Source organism: Onychostoma macrolepis, chromosome 06 (assembly GCF_012432095.1).
Source record: "Onychostoma macrolepis isolate SWU-2019 chromosome 06, ASM1243209v1, whole genome shotgun sequence".
Lineage (NCBI taxonomy): Eukaryota > Metazoa > Chordata > Actinopteri > Cypriniformes > Cyprinidae > Onychostoma > Onychostoma macrolepis.
The window spans coordinates 7,905,935-7,926,252 of NC_081160.1; the positions used below are offsets into that span (position 1 = coordinate 7,905,935).

The 20,318-nt window shown below is 38.3% G+C and overlaps 1 protein-coding gene across 7 annotated transcripts; it reads right to left on the bottom strand.

Moving 5' to 3' along the window:
- Positions 1–9,265: 9,265 nt before the first annotated feature.
- On the bottom strand, positions 9,266–20,226 carry sp3b (Sp3b transcription factor). 7 transcript variants are annotated; one of them, XM_058779294.1, is made up of 8 exons: positions 19,967–20,226; positions 17,684–18,020; positions 16,237–16,354; positions 14,527–14,624; positions 11,952–13,140; positions 11,427–11,607; positions 11,145–11,341; positions 9,266–10,982 (listed from the first exon to the last, which is right to left on the bottom strand). In XM_058779294.1, the coding sequence occupies exons 2-8, from the start codon at positions 17,969–17,971 to the stop codon at positions 10,705–10,707; spliced, it is 2,349 nt and encodes a 782-aa protein (XP_058635277.1). In that variant the 5' UTR covers positions 17,972–18,020; positions 19,967–20,226; the 3' UTR covers positions 9,266–10,704. The 7 variants fall into 7 exon arrangements, with proteins under 7 accessions (XP_058635277.1, XP_058635279.1, XP_058635282.1 ...); XM_058779296.1 differs by having other exon boundaries at positions 17,684–17,773; positions 19,967–20,224; XM_058779299.1 differs by having other exon boundaries at positions 17,684–17,763; positions 19,967–20,223.
- Positions 20,227–20,318: the final 92 nt, after the last annotated feature.

Consider the following 20,318-nt stretch of genomic DNA (forward strand, 5'->3'; position numbering starts at 1 on the left):
AGATACACAGAGGCCTGTAGAACCACATGCACATACACATACACACATTATACAATGTGTTTGATAATTTAATTTAGATCATTTAAATAAATGAGCAAGCACACCTTGTCAATGAGTAGGTTGCAGAACTCTGTGAGAAGTGTGACAATACGCGGTGGGTGGCAGTAGAAGTGAGAATGTGTCCAGATGAGAGCGAGTGTGTGAAAGAGAGCTGGGATCAGAGGCTCTAGATCAGTGAAGCTCCGCTCCTCGAATGCAGCTATGGGCCGCCGTAAGGTCCTCAAGTGCAGGTCTATGTCCTCTGCCTCCATCACCGCTAGAAATCAATGAGTCGACAGTACATTTCTTGCATGTGACATTTGAACCTACAATCTTTCACTTAACCGCCTAGATTTTAACTACTAGGCCACACTAAAATAAAAATATTAATCATAAAAATATAATGCAGTTTACATCAAAATCATGTTAGAACGAGAGTGTGTGTCCACATTTCAGATGTGATTACCGTGGTTTACTTTTTGAATAATGTCGTAAAATGAAGCATAATAACTGCTCTTGATCCTCTGCAAAATTTCCAGCACCTGATCAACTTTTGGGTTCTGCAGCTGCACAAATAAACCAGAGTTGGATTTAGTTTAAATTCATTCAATTTAAACATTAAAATATATATATATATATATATATATATATATATATATAACCTGGATACCTGATAAACCCTGACTTCAGTATATTTTAAATATTTATGTAAAAAAAAAACACACACTGAAATCTATTTAATTTCCACCTGCTTCTGGATTCCTAATAAGTTTTCTTTCTGTTTAGTCCAGAAAATAAGCTCCACTGTGGGGCCTGGGTGGTTCCCCTGGTGCAGACTTTTAGATGAGTCCCGCTGCAGCACAGAGCCCATCAGTCGACACCACTGAATCACCATAGTCTCAATGGAGTACAATAACGCCCTGTCAATCAGACAGGTGTCCGAGCTACACACACACACACACACACACAAATGTTACATGATATCACAAGCTTGGTTAATGTTTGATCAAATGATGATTGATCGATTGAGGGAGTGATTGACACATAGTGTACATGTTCATACCTCAGCTGGTGCTCATCTTTTCTCTCCACACACAGTGGAAGGGGCAGTAGCGTTCGACCCTGAGCTCGCCCTCTCAGTGTGACTGCTTCACTCAGAAGATGCTCAAGGTGTCTGCAAATGTCCTGACTGACCACCCGGGGCCAGGCGGACTGATTCAGGGGACTTCCCAGCATTGCAACCAACACCTATAAACATATGCTTTTTTTCCATTTTGTATAGATTGATTTTGTCATCTCTTGCACCCCTTTACCTAAATTCATTACTCAGACTTATGTGCCCTCTAGAAGCCTGCATTCTGCAAGTGAACGTCACTTTATTGTGCCATCCAAAAGAGGCACAAAATCACTTTCACAGACTTTTAAATTAAATGTTCCCTCCTGGTGGAATGACCTGCCCAACTCAATCCGAGCAGCTGAGTCCTAAGCCATCTTCAAGAATCAGCTAAAAACACATCTCTTCCATCTTTATTTGACCCTCTAACTCTAGCTCTCTATTCTAATTCTAATTCTAAAAAAAAAAAAAAAAAAAATTGCCCCGTTTAGACTTGCACTCTATTAATTTACTAACTGCTTGTTTTCTTAAAAAAATAACACTAACTCTTTTTGTATTCTATCTATTTATTTTCTTTTTATTTATTATACAATTGACAAAATCAAAAAAGGCCTCTAACACTAGCTTGCTCTATTCTTTTTCTACAACCCAAATTCCAGAAATGTTGGGACGTTTTTTAAATTTGAATAAAATGAAAACTAAAAAAATTTCAAATCACATGAGCAAATATTTTATTCACAATAGAACATTGATAAACATAACAAATGTTTAAACTGAGAAATTTTACAATTTTATGCACAAAATGAGCTCATTTCAAATTTGATGCCTGCTACAGGTCTCAAAATAGTTGGGACAGCGGCACGTTTACCATGGTGCAGCATCTCCTCTTCTTTTCAAAAAGAAAAGACTTTGAAGACATCTGGGCATCGAGGTTATGAGTTTCTGGAGTTTTGGTGTTGGAATTTTGTCCCATTCTTGCCTGATATAGGTTTCCAGCTGCTGAAGAGATCGTGGTTGTTAATGAGGGCGCCAAATGAAAGATCTGGACCGCATGCAGGCCAATTCAGCACCCGGACTCTTCTACTACGAAGCCATGCTGTTGTAATAGCTGCAGTATGTGGTTTTGCATTGTCCTGCTGAAATACACAAGGCCTTCCCTGAAATAGACGTCGTCTGGGGGGGAGCATATGTTGCTCTAAAACCTTTATATACATTTCAGCATTCATAGTGCCTTCCAAAACATGCAAGCTGCCCATACTGTATGCACTTGTGCACCCCCATACCATGATAGAGCTTTAGCTGGCATCTGCAGATGGCACGGCAGATTGTGTTTTCCGACAGTGGTTTCTGGAAGTATTCCTGGGCCCATTTAGTAATGTCAATGACAGAATCATGCCGATGAGTGATGCAGTGTCGTCTGAGGGCCCCGAAGTCCACGGGCATCCAACAAAGGTCTTCGGCCTTGTCCCTTACACACAGAGATTTCTCCAGTTTCTCTGAATCTTTTGATGATGTTATGCACTGTAGATGATGAGATTTGCAAAGCCTTTGCAATTTGACGTTGAGGAAAGTTGTTTTTAAAGTATTCCACAATCTTTTTACGCACTCTTTCACAGATTGGAGAACCTCTGCCCATCTTTACTTCTGATAGACTGTGCCTCTCTAAGACATCCCTTTTATAGCTAATCATGTTACAGACCTGATGTCAATTAACTTTATTAGTTGCTAGATGTTCTCCCAGCTGAATCTTTTCAAAATTTCTTGCTTCTTCAGCACTTTGTTGCCTCTGTGCCAACTTTTTTGAGACCTGAAGCAGGCATTAAATTTGAAATATGCTCATTTAGTGGATAAAAGTGTAAAATTTCTCAGTTTAAACATTTGTTATGTTCTCTATGTCCTATTGTGAATAAAATATTGGCTCATGTGATTTGAAAGTCTTTTAGTTTTCATTTTATTCAAATTTTAAAAAACGTCCCAACATTTCCAGAATTCGGGTTGTATTCTATTTTCTTATTATTTATTATATTTATTATATAATTAAAAAAAAAAAATTCTACCTGTACTGCATTAAGCTAACTGAGACTTGTTATAGCACTTGCATATCATTGCTCTTTTGTTAATTTTGATTGCTTTCATTGTCCTCATTTGTAAGTCGCTTTGGATAAAAGCTTCTGCTAAATTACTAAATGTAAATGTAAATGTACAGGGTGGCCTACCTTCAATGTTGTTTGTATTAAGCAAAACTATTAAAAATCATTTTGGTTAATTGAAATAAGGTTGAAATAAATAATAGAAAAATCTTAAGTTCAAAAATATTTGAAAAATGAACCTTAGAAATGTTGCTTGGCAACTAACTGCAATAAAATAAGTTTAAAGGGGTCATCGGATGCCCATTTTCCACAAGTTGATGGACTTAATGAAAAGTCTATAACATACTTTGGTTAAAATTTCTCAATGGTAGTGTAAAACAACACCCTTTTTACCACATCAAAATCAGCTCTTTTCAGAGCAAGCCGTTTCGTTGCATGCTGCTTTAAATGCTAATGAGCTCTCTTGACCCTGCCCCTCCCTTCCGTGGCGGGTCTAAGGTAAAACGCCAGTGTCAGTCAACTATTGTGGGAGCAGCCTTGGTCTATGTGACATCACACAGACAAGAAGCTGAGAACGGCTTGATTTGAGAAAGGGGTAATGATTTTTAGGAGATTAATAAAAAAAACACTGGGTGGATTTTTATCATTATAGGGTGGTTGTGTACACACACTGCCAACACACATTTATGTTCAAACAACATGTAAAAGTGCATTTCGCATTCGATGACCCCTTTAATACAAGAAAATGGTTTAACACTGCTTTGTATGTAATTTTTAAGTCAAATAAGGGTGTGAATTCATGGGGGGGGAAGTACTAAAATTACTCAAATTAAAACTGACATAAAAATTAAGTTAAACAGAAATATAAAAAATATATATATATATAAATATATATAATTTATATAATTAAAAAAAAACAACCTTGCTACATGTACTGTGTTAAGCTAACTGAGACTTGTTATAGCACTTGCATATCACTGCTCTTTTGTTGATTTTGATTGCTTCCATTGTCCTCATTTGTAAGTCGTTTTGGGTAAAAGTGTCTGAAAGACTAAATGTAAATGTAAAATAAAAATGACAAAAGCACATAAAATTACTAAAAAGTAATAAGATGAAAACTGAAACTTAATAATGAAAATATAAATTAAAGCTAATTCGAAAAAATTATAAATCCCATAATAGAATATAAATAATACTAAAATAGCACTGCCTCCAAGTTATATTGTCCAAAGACCAGTAATGTTATTGTTAGGAAAGTACTAATAAAACATTTAACAGACAGTTCTATAGGTACTAAGTTAAACTTGAACCACACCTAACACTTCTTTATTTAATCTTTCATTAAACATATATATAATTTTTAAATAGGTAAATAAATGTAAATATGTAAACTTTGTAAGCATCACTTGATGTGCCTTGTAATAAATCAGACATTATAAATTAAATTTAATGTGTATAATGTAATATAATAAAATATACTAGAATATAATAATTTCTTATTCTGTTCCAAAAGCCCCTAAAAGACCAACCTGAACCAACCCTAAGTCTAACGCTAAAGCGCTACGTTATTTCATCCTTTATATATGGTCTATATGGGCTACTTTTAAATAGATAAGGAGATGTCAATTCTGCTAGTATCACTTAGTGTGCCTTAAAAATATGTGAGACATTAAAATTAAAATATATTTTTGCAGTGTATAAGCTAATCTGCCTAGTTGTGATAATAGCTAATCTTTTTAGTTGTGTTTACCTGAGAGATGAGCACAGGAGCGTGGTCCATGGGTTGTGCCGCAACCTCTCCGAGCCAGAGCTGGGTCCTAAAGGTGGTTTTGGAGATGACGCCCTTCTTTTTTTTAAAGACACACAAAAGCTTGGTCCACCAGGAAGAGGAGCTCTTTTGGGAGGAAAAGACGGGCACAGTGCTTTCAGAAGCGAAAGCACTCGAAACAAGTGATGACTTATTTCGAAAACCAAAAGGCAATCAGTACATTGAACATGAGAGACACTTGCAGAAGAATGGCATCCTAATGCCACACTGAGAACAAAGTGAGGGAGACTGAATTTTCTGTTAGTCAGAACATTGAAGATGAGTGTGTATGAGTGTATTTGATATACTCACCTGTTCATCTCCTGCATGAAGAGTTCCTCCTGGTCCCACAAACAAAATGAGATACTCTCGCCAGCCCTGATCAAAGAAATCAAGCAAAGCTCTCTGGTTCTCCTCCAGTCCAATAAAACGGTTCCATTTGTCAGTTTTGAGTCGTAGAATGGTGAAGGCCTGTTCCCTGAGGAAGTCCACACGCTCATCAGAGATGGCACTCATCTTCACCTGCTCCATAAGAACTCGCACACCGGCCTCAGCCATGCTGAGAAACAGAAAGGAGGAGGAAAACAACTCAAGCCATACAGTCCAGTGGTAAATTGTCCATTTACCAAAACATATTATGGTATCAAACCTCTCACCTTCTACCAAGTTTCTGAGCCTACTGTATGTTTTTTCATCAGTATCTTTATCTTTCCATTATTAAATGATGCGATGGCTTTATGTGGTCCCATCCGCTGGGTCGTTCTTTGAAACTGAACTCCTCCTGTATAGTCAGGTCCCTATGGCAACAGGGTCAATGGCTTTTGTGTATCTGCACCCACGTTGTGTGAGAGAAGCACACACCTGGTGCTAATGAAACCTGAGTGCATTGGAAAAGCCAGCAAGAGTATCAGGCACATAGACACTGTATAACCTGAGACCCACACATTTTAAGATGATCTGATGCATCATCTTTCATGTAATACACATGTATTTTAAAATCAATTTCACATTCAGAAGAGAAATTAAAATAATAGCAACTTAAAACTACAGCAGACTGTGACCCTCAAACTCACACATTTAAGAGAAGGACACTGCCCTCTATTGATGCCATAGTTTATGCCCCTAGTGGTATTTAAATGAACAATGAAACTTTAGTCCAGTCAATAGGTGGCAGTAAATCATACAATCCCACATAGAAGATGTTCAGTCTTAACCCTGTGAAGCCTGACATATGAAAGATTTCTTTTAATAGAATAATTTATCGAAAAAATATATTGAATTTTTTTTTTTTAAACCGGCTATATGTGCTTTCATGGCTAAACATTATACAGAAGATCAGTCGATGGAGCTCACACTTGAGGAGGAATAAAACACATCAGTTTTATTCAGAGGCCCGCAATAAACAAAAATATGCAATTGAATGCAGTTGCTGCAAATTTTTATATAGCCAGAAAGTATGAAATTTTGGTAGCCTGTAACGTAAATCGACAAGCTCCTTATAACAGTAGGCTAGCAGATTACTGCCATAAAATATGAATATCAATTTTCACCCAGTATCTCCCAGTAAGTATAATACAGTAGCCTAATAATATAGTGTAATAGTAATTCAACACTTAGTTTTATAATCAAAGTTCTGTAGTTTTTATTTGTGGGGGCAAAACATATAATACAATGCAATACAGTGACGATCAACGTGATGATGTATATGACACTCACATTTTAACATGATTTTATTTTATACATACATATATATATATATATATATATAGAGGTGCATCTCAATGAATTAGAATGTCGTGGAAAAGTTCATTTATTTCAGTAATTCAACTCAAATTGTGAAACTCGTGTATTAAATAAATTCAATGCACACAGACTGAAGTAGTTTAAGTCTTTGTTTCTTTAAATTGTGATGATTTTGGCTCACATTTAACAAAAACCCACCAATTCACTATCTCAACAAATTAGAATATGGTGACATGCCAATCAGCTAATCAACTCAAAACACCTGCAAAGGTTTCCTGAGCCTTCAAAATGGTCTCTCAGTTTGGTTCACTAGGCTACACAATCATGGGGAAGACTGCTGATCTGACAGTTGTCCAGAAGACAATCATTGACACCCTTCACAAGGAGGGTAAGCCACAAACATTCATTGCCAAAGAAGCTGGCTGTTCACAGAGTGCTGTATCCAAGCATGTTAACAGAAAGTTGAGTGGAAGGAAAAAGTGTGGAAGAAAAAGATGCACAACCAACTGATAGAACCACAGCCTTATGAGGATTGTCAAGCAAAATCGATTCAAGAATTTGGGTGAATTTCACAAGGAAAGGACTGAGGCTGGGGTCAAGGCATCAAGAGCCACCACACACAGACGTGTCAAGGAATTTGGCTACAGTTGTCCTCTCCTGAACCACAGACAACGTCAGAGGCATCTTACCTGGGCTAAGGAGAAGAACTGGACTGTTGCCCAGTGGTCCAAAGTCCTCTTTTCAGATGAGAGCAAGTTTTGTATTTCATTTGGAAACCAAGGTCCTAGAGTCTGGAGGAAGGGTGGAGAAGCTCATAGCCCAAAGTTGCTTGAAGTCCAGTGTTAAGTTTCCACAGTCTGTGATGATTTGAGGTGCAATGTCATCTGCTGGTGTTGGTCCATTGTGTTTTTTGAAAACCAAAGTCACTGCACCCGTTTACCAAGACATTTTGGAGCACTTCATGCTTCCTTCTGCTGGCCAGCTTTTTAAAGATGCTGATTTCATTTTCCAGCAGGATTTGGCTCCTGCCCACACTGCCAAAAGCACCAAAAGTTGGTTAAACGACCATGGTGTTGGTGTTCTTGACTGACCAGCAAACTCACCAGACCTGAACCCCACAGAGAATATATGGGGTATTGTCAAGAGGAAAATGAGAAACAAGAGACCAAAAAATGCAGATGAGCCGAAGGCCACTGTCAAAGCAACCTGGGCTTCCATATCACCTCAGCAGCCACAAACTGATCACCTCCATGCCACGCCGAATTGAGACAGTAATTAAAGCAAAAGGAGCCCCTACCAAGTATTGAGTACATATACAGTAAATGAATATACTTTCCAGAAGGCCAACAATTCACTAAAAATGTTTTTTTTTATTGGTCTTATGAAGTATTCTAATTTGTTGAGATAGTGAATTGGTGGGTTTTTTATTAAATGTGAGCCAAAATCATCACAATTAAAAGAACCAAAGACTTAAACTACTTCAGTCTGTGTGCATTGAATTTAATTAATACGAGTTTCACAATTTGAGTTGAATTACTGAAATAAATGAACTTTTCCACGACATTCTAATTTATTGAGATGCACCTGTATGTGTGTGTATATATATATATAGCCAATCATTGATGGATAATCAAGTTGCTTTCCAAAAAGTATTTGAAAATTCATGAAATATTACTAACAATGTAAGTTACTTACATTCACAAAAATTAGTAAATATTTCACAGCAAAAAGGCGTACCACAACCTGAAGGAGGACTATTTTAGGATTTAGAATTCTCATTTGCAAGAAGTATAAACTTTCAGTTAGACAACAGAAGGCATATAGAAGATTGTGTACAACAGGTTTTTCAGTTTTTCATTTAGAGGCCTTAGAAATTTGTGTATCAAATATGATACAGAAGGCTTTATTGGGTTAATGACTGGGGGACATTTTACCAGTTCACTATTCCTTAAGTATAAAGTATGGATAGAGTGCACAGGATCTTAACTTTCTTACATTTTCCAAAATGTGCACAATACAACAGAAAACACTGTGCACTACTCTACATCCAATAATGCAATGTTAATGACTTGACCTTCCATTTCCAGTTTTGAACGAACCTGATGTTATAGCCAAATTGTATTAAAAAGTGTTCATTTTTTAATTTTATTCGAATGAATAGATACTATATTTTTTTCAAATAAATAAATAATATATATATATATATATATATACATGTAATTTTATTTTCCATAAAGATAACTGGATTTGCTGACTGAAACGTGCAACATGAGGTCAGATTACAAGAACAAAGCAAACCAAATTGTTCCATAATGCCTGCTGTTTCACTTACTAAAAGCAGCAGGCAGTATTTAGCATGAAGTAAGCTAGTATTCCATTCCAAACAGCCTAGGGTATTACAGAATACCACACAGTATATACTGTATACAGCCTAAACAGTATGCACACAATGACAAATGCTTCAAACAGCTGTATGCTTCATCAATGTTTAATTCAGTGAAAGGGGTCCAGGTATCTCAGAGATAAAAACAATTCTTTTGCATTTAATCATTAATTTCATAAAAATGTGTCCAGCCGTGTTGAAATGTAAAAAAAAAAAAAAAAAAATACTTCTGGGACTTTTTAAATGACAGATTTTAAAAATAAGATTAAGTTGAACACATTGCATTGTGGGTGCATTGAAGTTTCTGCAAAATAAGGCATCCAGGCATTCTGTCATCCACATACTCTGCACAGTATACATACTATAAACAATGGGAATAGTTGTATGGCAGTATGCTATTTTTAATAGCCAGTATTTTGAGGTATTTGGGCATAGGTTTAATTTTCTCATTAAGTTCATACATACATACCAACACCAGTAATTTGAAGCATTTAGAAACAAAACTTTTAGTTATGAAGAGTCATAGGAAGGTTTCCGACTTTAATTGTGTTGCATTTGAAAAAAAAAAAAAAAAAAAAAAAAGTTGTACAAAAGTAACATCAAATTTTACACGTTTAAAAAGTAATCAAAACGAGGAGTCTTTGATACAACAGAATCAGTATTAGACTACATAAATTGTGGCTATAAACAGCTTGGGGCTGAAGAAAACAAAAAGAAATGGAAGATACATTATGAATGTTACAGGGATAATCTGGAGAGCAATAAGAGCATCGATACAAGAAAAAGAAAGTTTATTACACGATTGTTTTACTCTGCCACCTGATGTCTTGTTCGAGTTGCATGTGGGCAGCAGAACAATGAAATCAGAAGATCCTCGAACAAGATCCAGAGGACATGTGACCGAGAGCGCAAAGACCACTAACATGACATCAAATAAAAGTAAAAGCAAGAGTGAAGACACATTTGGACGAAGGCCAGCCGAGAGGGAGGATAAAAATGGACAGATCATGAGTAAGTCTCCCTCAAAGCAGACTGTGTCCTTCTCCTGCTGTCATTCTCACAGAACAGTCTCACTGTAATCACTCACACCCACTCACTCACTCACACTCACTCACACACACACACATCCCGGCTTTCCGTGTACCATAACTTCCATTACACAATCACACTCTAATGATCGTCCCCTGAACATATACATGAGCAAAAGTAAAAACACATGCAACTCCAGCATTTTATACTACAGATTATGATACAAAATAAGGCATTTCCGTGTATGTACTTGTGTATGAGAGCAAGTTCATATGAGCATGTAGATGCTTGCACGCGTGTGTGTGTCTCTCAATAGAAACTGGAACCACATTTAATGTCATTTTTTGCCTTGTTTGTACAAAAGACTGCTATTGAACATAAATGGATAAGTCATTTTTAAAATATATATATTTATAATATATATATATATATTTTTTATCATATATATAAAAATTGATAGTGAAAAGCAGACGAGCTGTGAAAGTGGGCGTGATTCTGGTCACTCCATGACCTCGCTGGCAGACACAGTGACCAACTGGAGCGGGAGGTCGGAGTTTGAAAGAAGGTCCTGGGTGCCAGCCTGTTGCAGATTGGTGAGGATGAGAGTGGCTCCACCCCCGGTGATGATGGTGTCCGAGGGGGTGGCAACTTCTGTCTGACCTGCCCCAGTGTTGGAGTTTAGCCCTTTTTTATTCTGGTGAGTTTTAATGTGTTTGGCCAAATGGTCGCTGCGCATGAAACGTTTCGAGCACTCTGGGCACACAAACTTCTTCTCTCCTGAAAAACAAACATAAGTGTAAAACAACATTCAGTATAGAACTATTGGAAGTAGAGAAGCAAACAAAATTAACAGAAAGTGTTAGATCCTCATGTATAATGGGTCCAAAATGAAATCTATGATGTAATTCTAGATCCTGATCTCTTCCGGTGTGCCCATACCTGTGTGTGTTCTGCGGTGACGCTGGAGTTCGTCGCTGCGGGTGAATCTCTTGCCACAGTAACTCCACGAGCAAATGAAGGGTCTCTCTCCTGAATGCCAGCGCAGGTGAGCTCTGAGGTGAGACGTCTTACCGTACACCTTACCACACCCTGGGATATGACAAATGTGTTGTTTCTTCTTTCCCATACTTGAACCTCTGAAATTATACAAAAGTGTTACAAAAAAAGAATTATTCAGCTGTTAGAACTGGATTTTTGCCTCTGCATTGACAAGTACATTACCTTCCTCCAGCCTCTTTGCAGTTGGGACAAGTGCAGGCTACTCTACGTAGTCTCTTTCCCTCTAGGCCTGTCCCCTCCTTATCCTCCTCAACCAACCGCACACGCAGATGCGACAAATCATTGGTGTTCAGGGTGGAATTTGGCCAATCGTCAGACTCTGGCTCCTCTTTAATTTGAATATCTGCACAAACAGAAAGGGGAGAATTGTTTAAAACAGATTGCAAGACAATCAAGACAGTCCAGTCCCCAAAATACAGCTCTTCTGGACTAATTTAATGACTTCAGCTATTTAAATCAAACAGGCTTCCCCCACCTTTAACCAATGAATTCCCATGACTTTAAGTCATTAATTATATAAGGAATCTAAAAAGTTTCATAAAAACAGTTGCACTCACAAAAAGCTTTTTTATTTTAAGATATATATTTAACAATAAATATTTATATCATTCAAATATTACATTTCGATTTCTATGAACTCTGTTATTTTTAAGTATCTTTATAAATATGAAGTATGTTTCTGCATACCTGTGTGGCTTTCCGTCTCGTCTTGCTGGTACTGACCAACAGAATTGACTGTAACTGTCTGAAGGTTCGGGATCTGTCCCACTGCACCTGTGGTGCCAGTTTGCCCAAGAGAAAGGGTCTGCACAGGGGCAAGGGTAATTTGGGGCGATGAGACCCCACTAGCAGCTGGCAGCTGTAGATTCTGCAGGTTCTGAACCCCTTGAACTTGGAAGGTCTGCCACTGGATCTGGCCGGTGGGAGAGACGGTTTGGGCTTGGATCAGAAACGTCCCAGCATTCAACAGCTGCACGCTTTGTAGTGTCTGCGCCGCTCCATCCGCCGTCTGGGCTGGTAAGAGCTGCACCACCGGATCACCGCCAGCCGTGTGGTTATGCTGGATGTAAGATGGATCCTGGTGCCCGGCTGATACAGCAGTGGCTTGAGTGAGAACGCCAGTCCCGTCTATCGTCTCAGGGAGTGACGTCGTCGTGGAAGAGGTGGTGGTTGGCACAAAGGCATTAGCGTTAGCGTCATTGGCATTAAGTGGCTCTGTGCATTTGCTGTCACCCTGGTTATCGCTTGCCGATGTGGTGGGACCAGTCATGATGAGCTGGCCATCTGCAGTAATGCTTGTCGCTATGGTCTGAGCACCAGCCAACCCCAAAGACTCGAGATCCACGTTACTCAAGCTATTTATCGGCACTAATGTGATGTTGCCCGGCAGCCCCACCGGTACATTAGCGACAACCTGGCCCTGTGCGCCAAACCCTGAGCCGGCCAGTGAGACCGTGGGAATCTGCTGCACGTGCCCACTTTGACTCAGCAGGCCCTGGAGGTCATTAGCATTGGTGGCTGTAGCAATGCCCTGCGTCCCATCTGGAAGGATAGTAATGTCAGTACCCAGCGTGCTTCCGTCTGCAGTGGGTGCTGCATAGCTTAGTGATACCCCATCCGTCCCCTGCAGCTGAGGGATGACCTGATACTGCACCCCATTGGCACCGGTGCCATCTACCCCCGCAGTTACAAAAACGGGCTGGGTCTGCCCTGCCATAGTCTGTAGTGGCACCACATATTGCCCGTTGCTGCCCAGAAGTCCTCCACTGGGTACCTGCACTACTGCTGGCTCGTCTTTCACTGAGCTCACAGGCGTTAAAACTTCCCAGCGATCAGAGGAGCCCGTCAACTGGATGGTCGTGAGGTCTGTGGTCTGCTGTGAGGTGGAGATATTACTATTATATTAGTACAAGTGCTTCATGACAAATTGTACCATACACACACAACAATTAGTCTAAAGGCCTGTTCATGCCAAAAACTATAACTATATTAGCGTTCACACCATTCTGTTTAGAAGCAACGTGCTGCAGTTAGCTTTTCTGCTTCAAGTCCAGTGGATTCTGATTGGCTGTCAATGTCTTTATAAGTCCTAAGCTGGAAAAAAATCATTCTGAAAGTGATTCAAATTATATTGTTCCTCCGTGTCGTTAACGTTATAGCTGTGGCGTGAACTTCCATATTCTCACAGAAAAATTATTGAAATTTTACAGAAATATTTATTGTCCTTGGTGCCAACAGGCTTGAACAAAAATAACAAAATTCAAGTCACTATTGAATAGAAAATTATGCATTAGGGTATAATTGTGATAAGCTAATAATTATAGCACATTAAACACAGTACTTAAAGTCACAACGAAACAGAAGTAGCAACAGATCTCTTCTTCCGTATTGTAACATGCATCTGAGTGTAATATATTACAGAAATAGAAAAAAAATTAAAGGACTGGGACTTGGTTCTATCCATCATTTTTTAGTTGGGTTTTGCACTAAAAAAAAAAAAAAAAGAGAGGCAGATGAAGAAGAGCTTGCAGGGGTGGGTTTAGGGGAAGTCCTGCATAGGACACCACAGAGAAGTCTGTTACTTTCACCAGAATATTCAGTTATGACAAGTTGATTAGAAAGTAGAGGTCAAAGCATTACACTTATGCAAAACAATAAACCTGTAATTTATAAATTAATAAAATAACATATGCATGTATGAATTGTTCACAACAAGATCTATAACAGGAATTTTCATTTCATGCCGACTTTAACCTTAAGAGGTGTCACTCAGTACTTTAGTTCAGTTGTCTTTTTAATAACGTGCATTAGCGTCTTTCAGCAGCTGTGCGTCTGCCAGAAAAGGCCAATCAAATGACCTATACTACTTCAAAAGCCAAGAGCAAATGACAAAAGGTGACAAAGAGCTTCTGTTAGCCAGGGCTGTGCATGCAACCGCTCCAGGGGGAATGGTGGAGTTGTGGAGGATATGTGACAGCCTGGGCAGGGGTGGAGGCTTTTCCCGGTGGAGGGGTCCTCCCCTATCGTGGGGGTGACCCGGGATCATCGCAGGTAAAGCGGGCAAGGCGACGGTGGCGAGTCTGTCCGACCCACAATGGGCGGGTTTAAAAGGGTAAGAAAGTGGGTGGCCGTACAAAGAGAAGGCTCACAGGAAGTGTTCGACTTCTCCCCTATTTTTAAAACGTGTGAACTTCACCAAAACACCACAACACCCCGCAAGACAGCGCCGGGGAAGCGACAAACCAACAGGGGGATTCCATACCTGGTCCTGGGCGCCGCTGGCCGGCTGCAGAAAGTCGCTCTGACTGCTGTCCACGTCCAAGGCAGCCATTTCCTGCTGTTTCGCTGGCTGTTCTGGGGCTACGGAGACACAGCGAGAGAAAAAACTCAAAACAAATTCATGCTCAACGTACTCCCACCTCGAAAAGGCGGAGATTAGCCGCCAAACCGCCTGGAATTTAAACGAATCAGGCGGTTCTTTCTGCTTTCGCGTTGCCTGAGCAACAGTCTATTCGAATGTTTACTTTGTTAAAGTGAGGCTAGCTGGCTAACGGTTAGCGTCGCTGCTGAGAAAGATTAAACACTGAGCTAGCTCGCTTTGCTAATGGCTCTCAAAACTCACCGGCGGTGCTGTGCTTCGATCGGGCTAAGTGTTACGTACCAGTCATAGCGTGAAAAGGTAAAAAATCGGAGGTTTATCTGTTCATTTAAACTCCCAACATGATTGTTTTAATCAAAGGCGGGCTGTGTTCGGAGATTCGGGTCGATTTTTTTTCTTATTTTTGATTGACGGTGCGGGAAACACAAAAGGTGGGGCTTCGGAGATTACCAGTGAAATTTGCGTCACGTAAACGGAAGACCCGCCTTTCTTCTACGACGTAATTGGCTGGGTGATTCGACCCCCTGGACACGGAGTGGTCAAAGCCGTACGTCTGTCAATTCCATGGCAAGAGCGTTTCCTGTTTGTTGTTCGCTTCGCAGATGCGGAGAGTCTTTGGAAATCTAGCTGGAATTGTTCACGTATGGCAGGAAGTTAGTTGCAACTCCGGTGGCCATTACACTACTAGACGTATTGTGAAACATTCAGTACAATCTTGTTGTACATTCAAATTAAAACGTTTCACGAAATAGATTTTATTTTTCACACAAAGTAAAAGATTAGATTAAGACTGTTGCTACGTATGTAAATGAACTAGTTTCGTTTTGATCCACAGTGCAGCCCTGTTAGGCATCGCTTGCCAGAGTTTACGTGTCGGTTTAACCACCTGGGTAAACAGCGCTTTGAGGAAACAGCTGTGACTCCGGATGTCCTTAGGGGCCAACTGTATCATAATAATCTGCCGCTTCATACAGCTCATCTCTCACAGAATTACATTTGATATGGCTGTTTTGAACAATTCGATAATACCGCCAAGGCTGAGCAATTCTTCCTCAAAGATTTCTTTCTCAAAAATGTTTTACTTGAGTTTAACAACTTGTTTCTGGTCTTTTTCAACCTCTTCCACCGGGTGCCTCCTGTCCAGCAAGAATAACCTAAATCAAGTTTCTATAATTAAGTTCATATACAATAAATAAATTCACTTTAAAACCCTCTATGGCTCATAACTATGTAATATATATATATATATATATATATATATATATATATATAAGCCAATTTGAAGGTAAAAAGTAATAATACTAGTTACTAGTCAGAAACAAACAGATCCACACAGAATTGCATAAAGTTACAATTATTGTTACTAATAAAATAAAACACAGAACATTAATACTAACCACATTTAAAAGTTACTAGTTTGGGGCATTTGTTAAAAAAAAAAAAAAACTGCTACCACAAGTCTCTCTATTCCAGTCGCATCCAGATCTCAAATCTACCTACCTAACACATCAAAATAAGGATTAAAACACCATCAATGTCAGTATATGTAAAAGCAATTAAAAAGTTAATGAAGTAGAAAACAATAAAACACACTTTCAATCTTTGGTTCTACTTTCCAGCCGCGCTGCTTCAAGTCTTGGATGGTTTGGCATTCTCCGTCTCTGGTGTTGGGCTCCTCCGTCTGGCATCCCATTTCACGACTTGTCTTGGGCTGACAGTACAGAGATAGATTAATTTTAACATGTATAGTATTGAAAGTATAAAACAAACAAATAAACTTAACAGCATGATATACAGAGTAAGTAGCCAATTATAGGCACAATTTGCCCTTTAAAGCCATGTAATAAGCCAATCATGGGTCATCAAATTAAGTTAAACTAGTTATATGGTCATGACAGAGCCCATGTTCACAAGAGCATTCAACCATGCTAATACTATTTTTGTAGTATGCATATGTGCCCTATATGAAAATATTTTGGAATATATATGGATGAGCTACAATTGCCATAAAAAGCAGTACACAATAGATCATATTGCAAATACTGTATACTGCAATGCAATTTTCCATTTCTAATTCTGCACACTTAAAAATAAAGTGTATTCAACTTAAACAGGCCGAATGAATCCACATCAAATTAGAATCGAATACAGTTTGTGAACAGAAAATCAACATCAATACCCAGCCCTAGACCTTGTAGAATTTAAATGACATATCCAGCCAAGCATAAATTTGTATTTGTTTAATGTTTTAAAGAAAAACTGTTTTGATTAAAGACTGTTTCAAAAGAAAAAGAAATTTCAACTAAATGAATCAGGTTGTTTTGGTAATCTCAAATTTGTTTCTTATTAAAAAAAAAAAACATTGCTATCGTTGACACCCTACTTTTAAATGTTCATCTGTTTCTTTCTTATCCTCTGTAAAAGAAAGTCTGTTTGACCTTAGTAAACTCCGATCAGAAAAATCAGCTTGACTGCACTATAAACTGAATTTTTTTTTTACATTTTATAAAAAGTTTTCTGAGGTCCACTTTCAAATGTTAGCAAGATTTTTTCATTTGTAAAGTAAGAATTTTTATGAGTTTAAATAAATCATGAAAAATTAAATGACAAAAATGTCAGTTATTATTTATTGCTAAGGTAATCAAAGGATTAATAAACTAACCAGAAAATAACTTATATCATTAAATCATATATATATATACACACTAATATACTATACATATATATCAGGGGAACATAATTATACAAATTGTCTAATTGAAAAAAAAAAAAAAACAATCAATACAAATAATAGCCCTAATTTTATCATAATTTAGAAGTAATATGCCATTTTCTATCCTGTTTTTGACCCACTCTTTGAAACACTGTTTTGGGAGGCCTGCTGCACTCAAGACTTGGAAGTGCCCATTGCTATGATTGGGTAACAGTTTAGAGTGAATACATAAAACAATATAGGTAATTTTGGTTAAAAGCTTATAAATGATAAGTATATATCAAACATAAAGCAATAGTGATTAATGGTAAAAACATTGTTACTCACACTTGTGTGTTGCGACATTACTGTCGGATCCAATATAGTCGGCACTGCATCGTTTTTAATTTTCAGTCTCTCTGAAAAGCCTGCATCAAACTGTGACTTGTTTAAAAATGAATCCGCAGTAAAATGAAGTGAACAAATAAACAGTGTCTTATTGACGTGATCTGGAACTGCATCCAAAATAAAATTCATCCACTCTTTCCTAATGTTAGGATCACAAGGAAGGCAATGCAAAGACTGTGTTTTCCCACAGCTTGGCACTGCACAACGTCTTGCTATCCTTGGAGGCATCTCTATCGTTTTGTTGCTTGAGTAATCCTTTTTCCAATTAAAGTGCTACCTAAAGAAAAAAGAAAAGCTAATTCACACTGATGTTAAAGTTAACTGACAAAACAGCTTTCAGCCAAAAAGTAAGCTTTCAGTTTTTTTTTCTTTTCACGGTTGAATTCACTTGAATTAGACCATCAGTTAAAATAGTATCCAAACCCCTTACAAATGGGTTTTGTAGACAGCTCATTCTTTATTTGCAATTTAATGCACAAATATTTTAGATCATATTTTAATATCAAAAAGTGGTGTGGAAAATACTTTTATAGCTTTGCTCTCCAGCTGTGTTCATAAAATTGTAAAGGGTCAAATTGACCCCCGTTGATTTCCATGCAATTCACCAAAAATTAACACTATGAAATACACTAAAGAATCATGTAAAAACAGAAATCTTTATTACAGCTTTTAAATTTTTATTATTACAAAAACTGTAAAGTAGTAGTAAATTTGACCAACATATTTTTACGTTCAGAATTAGCTGCATAGACACAAAATAAAAACATTTATTTTATCTTTTTGTCATGATTACTTCTAGAGACCATTTACACACAGAGGAAAACTTTAAATAGCATCTAGAATGTGTATACTTAGTGTAAATAGTATTTATTGCTATTTTGTTAATGTCTGGTTCTTAAACACTTGTGAGATTATAAGCTTTTAAGTGCTGCAACAGACTATTGATTGAGTTTCAATAAACTAACAACCAGACTTTTTAACTCATAGATGAAGAAACAGACAATTCTCCTTAGGTCAGATGATTCTGAAGTCTGCCTTCAATTTAGTAAATGCTCATATCATTTTACATTATAGATTTGACAAGCTACCATAAAGGGTTTTGCATTTTGGCAAATTGCATGGAAACCATTGTGGGAAAAAATGTGTACAGCCTTTGTAAAACACATCTACGTGTTGAGACTTTGCATGCACATTCATGGTCCTAAATTGACCGAAAAGTCACAAAATTTCAAGAAAAAACAAACCACCAAAACGAGAGAACCTGGCAACCTTATTTTCAGGTAAGGGTCGTGAAACCCGCCTCTCTCAGCACTAGTGCTTCAAAAGTTTTGACTAGGCTCAATCATGGGCGTGGAAAGATGGGAGGGCACGCGGTGGGAAATAAGAGCGTGATATTGAGCAGATATCAACATACACCAAAAGGAGAAACACTTACCAGAAGCCGTTGCTTGGGTATAACTCTGAGCTGTTGTGATAAAAGTTGGCACCGCGTGCGTCTAGTTTTAGAATAAGATTCACAGATATTTCCCATACGTGACATTTAACAGCCAAAGTCTAGCTCTGACAGGGTCACGGGGAAAGCCGTGCAGTATCTTTGTATTAATGCATTGTGGACATTTACGATTAATGAGCAACAACGCCTATGTCTGAAAGGCCGCCACCTCTCATATGAAGATGTACTGACGTGAAAATGCCTTCGTACCCATTATGATTCAGAACAAACAAACTCCTTATTGTTGGTTTTAAACGAAATAAGCCTCGCACCGTGTCACATATAATAAAAATAACGGATGCTATCAGTGTCTTCGATCTTGTGCAAAACGATTTAGTGCTTTAGTGTTTGTTCTTATACAATTTCAGGACCAGCTGTCTAATGTTTCTTAAAGCGTTGAGAAATATACTACATGTTAAACCCGCAGGACCGCACTGTTGAACTAAAGCTCCACTGACTGTACAATGTTTTGGCGCTCGTCCGCTGACGTCATTAACCTGCGTCCAAATAGAGTGGGCAAGTCTAACGTTAGAGAAAAATAGCGCATTCTCAAAAACTAAAAGACATTGGTTGGCTCGTTTATCGATTCATTAAATTGCCGAGACAACTGACCTGAATTCTGTGTACAGAACAATTGCATTCCGATGCAAGCATATTTGCTTTGATTCAGCGTTTGATTGCAACATGTAAAGGTATAAAAGCCAAACAGAGGCACTTGTGTTAAAACTTACCAAGCCCATCGGCACCGCTTCCTCTTTTAAACGCAGGTTAGGTTTCTTGAGAAAGCCCATTTTCATCTACTCATAATTCGGGAAGCTCTCCTTTGTAAAATGCTCGTTGCACACAAACAAGCCGGTAGTATCGGTGGTTGATGGTCAGCACAACACCTATAGCGAGCGTTTAGCTCTTTCAGCGTTGTGAGGGAAGCAATGCAAATGCTGCTTGTTTTGGAACCATATAAAAGCACATTTTCGACCAATGCTTCTAAATGGTCATATTAAAATCCGCCTGTCAATCAAAACATAAGACCACGCCCTCTCGAGTATTGGGGAGGTACTTGCATGACGCAGTGAAGTACAAATC

What these genes read in the sequence shown, in the direction of transcription:
- sp3b (XM_058779294.1), bottom strand. Translation starts at nt 17,971, where the DNA reads ATGCCTCCAAGGATAGCAAGACGTTGTGCAGTGCCAAGCTGTGGGAAA. An exon ending in AGTAGAACCAAAGATTGAAA is followed by an intron (nt 14,625 to 16,236) that starts GTGTGTTTTATT and finishes GTGTCTCCGTAG; the next exon opens with CCCCAGAACAGCCAGCGAAA. An exon ending in TGCAAAGAGGCTGGAGGAAG is followed by an intron (nt 11,342 to 11,426) that starts GTAATGTACTTG and finishes GTATAATTTCAG; the next exon opens with AGGTTCAAGTATGGGAAAGA.